General features: G+C 58.9%; 1 protein-coding gene across 1 annotated transcript; it reads right to left on the reverse strand.

Annotated features, from left to right (window-relative positions):
• Positions 1 to 955: 955 nt before the first annotated feature.
• LOC106818788 (keratin, type I cytoskeletal 9-like) lies at positions 956 to 2,239 on the reverse strand (the record flags this gene model as incomplete). Its single annotated transcript, XM_014823464.1, has 2 exons — positions 1,589 to 2,239; positions 956 to 1,386 (listed from the first exon to the last, which is right to left on the reverse strand). Coding segments are annotated over exons 1-2 (1,082 nt in total), but the record flags the coding sequence as incomplete, so codon positions are not given.
• Positions 2,240 to 2,853: the final 614 nt, after the last annotated feature.

Genomic DNA, 2,853 nt, shown 5'->3' on the forward strand with positions numbered 1-2,853 from the left:
CACACACACACACACACACACACACACACACACACACACACAAGCATTAGCTACCTACACAGCACATGTACACACGCACGCATGCACGCAGACACTCACACACAGACAGCTGCCTGGCTGCACCCCAGCAGCACCCCAGCAGCCAACCCCACCCCACCCCACCCCATTGACCCCACGTACACACTTAGCTACCTACACAGCACAGACGCACGCACATGCGCACACGCGTATGCACGAGCACACACGCACGTACACGCACCGACCCCACGAACGCCCACGCATGCACACACACGCACGCACGCGCGCAAGCACGCAGGAATGTACAAACGCATGCACAGACTGAGAGAGAGAGAGAGAGAGAAAGACGGAGAAAACGACAGAAAGAGTGAGAAAAAGAGAGAGCGAGAAAGAAAGAGAGAGAGAGGTAGAGAGGGAGAAAGAGAAAAAAGAGAAAGGGAGAAAATGTGTGCGCGCGCGNGCGTGCGTGCGTTCGTGCGCGCGCGTGTGTGTGTGTGTGTGTGTGTGAGAGAGAGAGAGAGAGATAGAGACCGCAGCATTCCAGAGCTCCCACCACCGCGCGGGGATTAGCATACTGCTGCTGCTGCTACTACTACTACTACTGCTACTGCTGCTGCTCTCTCATGCCCCGGGGCCTCCTACATGGCTAGATTACACCACCGAGGGCTTCATAGCTTCACATCGCATCTCTGACCCGCACGTACGCACGCGCACGCACGCACACGCACGCACGCACACGCACGCACGCAGCACCCCGGCTGTTGGCTGGTTACGTGGTCGCAGCGGTTTAACGGCCTCGTAATATCGGTATTTTTAACTTTTACGAGGGAATTTTGCCCCGATTGCTTTTGTTATTGCGCCGCGCCTTCTCCCCCTCTCCCTCTCTCTCCTCTCTCTCCTCTCTCTCTCCTTCCTGAATGTTTACGCTTGCGGTTACCTTCTTCTTTCACCGCGCCCGCTGTTACCGCCGCTCTCTCGTTGCCTTCTGTTGGCCGAACCTCCCCCTTGTCCGACCATGTAGCCTCCCCCTTGTCCGACCATGTAGCCTCCCCCTTGTCCGACCATGTAGCCTCCCCCTTGTCCGACCATGTAGCTTCCCCCTTGTTCGACCATGTAGCCTCCCCCTTGTTCGACCATGTAGCCTCCCCCTTGTCCGACCATGTAGCCTCCCCCTTGTCCGACTTTCATGTAGGCCTCCCCACTTGGTCCAACCATTAGCCTCCCCGCGTTGTCCGACCATGTAGGCCTCCCCCTTGTCGGACCATGTAGCGCTCCCCCTTGTCCGACCATGTAGCCTCCCCCTTGTCCGACCATGTAGCCCTCGCCCCTTGTCCGACCATGTAGGCCTCCGCCCTTGTCCGACCATTGCTAGCCTCCCCCTTGTCCGACCATGTAGCTTGCCACCCTTGTCCGACCAATGGTTAGCCTCCCCCTGTTCAACCATGCTAAGCCTCCCCCGTTGTCCGACCATGATAGCCTCCCCCTTTGTTCCCGACCATTGTAGCCCCCCCTTGTCGCGTCCTGGTAGCCCTCCCCTTGTCGCGACATGTAGCCTCCCCCGTTGTCCGACCATGCTAGCCTCCCCTTTGTCGACCATGATAGCTTCCCTCGTGTCGACCATGTAGCCTCCCGCCATTGTTCCAGACCATGTAGCCTCCCCCTTGCTCCGGCATGTAGCCTCCCCCTTGGTCGCCATGTGAGCCGCCCCCTTGTCGACATGTAGCCTCCCCTTGTCCGACCACTGTAGGCCTCCCACCTTGTCAGACCATGTAGCCTCCCCCTTGTCCGACCATGATAGCTTCCCCCTTGTTCGACATGTAAGCCTCCCCTGGTTCGACCATGTTAGCCTCCCCTTGTCCGACCAATGTAAGACCTCCCCCTTGTCCGACGTGTTGGAACCTCCCCCGTTGTCCGACCATGTAGCCTCCCCTTGTACCGTCCATGTAGCTTCCCCCTTGTTCGACCATGCTAGCCTCCCCCTTGTTCGACCACTGTAGCCTCCCCCTTGTCCAACCAATGTAGGCCTCCCCCTTGGTCCGACCATGTAGCCTCCCCCTTGTCCGACCATGTAGGCCTCCCCCTTGTCTCGACCATTGTAGCCTCGCCCCTTGTTCGACTTGTGTAAACCTCCCCCTTGTCCGTCCATGTTAGCCTCCCCCTTGCTCCGACCATGTAGCCTCCCCTTGTCAGACCATGTTAGCCTCCCCTTGTCCGCGACCATGTGCCTCCCCCTTTGTCAGGACCATGTAGCCTCCCCTTGTGGCCGACCCATGATAGCCTCCCCTTGTCGACTTTGTAAACCTCCCCCTTGTCCGTCCATGTAGCCTCCCCCTTGTCCAACCATGTTAGGCCTCCCCCTTGTCGACGATGTAGCCTTCCCCCTTGTCCGACCATGTAGCCGTCCCCTTGTCCGACCATGCTAGCTTCCCCTTGTCCGACCATGTAAGCCTTCCCCCTGTCGACCATGTAGCCTCCCCTTGATCACCATGTGGGCCTCCCCCTTGTCCGACCATGTAAGCCTCCCCCTGGTCCGACATTTAGCCTCCCCTTGTCCGACCATGTAAGCCTCCCCCTTGTCCAACCATGGAGCCTCCCCCTTGTCCGGACCATTAGTAGCCGTCCCCCTTTGTCTTGACCATGTAGCCTCCCCCTTGTTCCGACCTGTAGCCTCCCCCTGTCGACCTGTAGCTTCCCCCTTGTTCCGGACATGGTAAGCTTCCCCTTGGGTCCGACCATGATAGCTCCCTTGTCGACCATGTAGCTCCCCTTGTCGACCATGTAGCTCCCCCTTGGTCCGGACCATCTGTAGCCTCCCCCTTTAGCTCCGACCATGTA

This window comes from Priapulus caudatus, unplaced genomic scaffold, assembly GCF_000485595.1.
Source record: "Priapulus caudatus unplaced genomic scaffold, Priapulus_caudatus-5.0.1 Scaffold2525, whole genome shotgun sequence".
Classification (NCBI taxonomy): domain Eukaryota; kingdom Metazoa; phylum Priapulida; class Priapulimorpha; order Priapulimorphida; family Priapulidae; genus Priapulus; species Priapulus caudatus.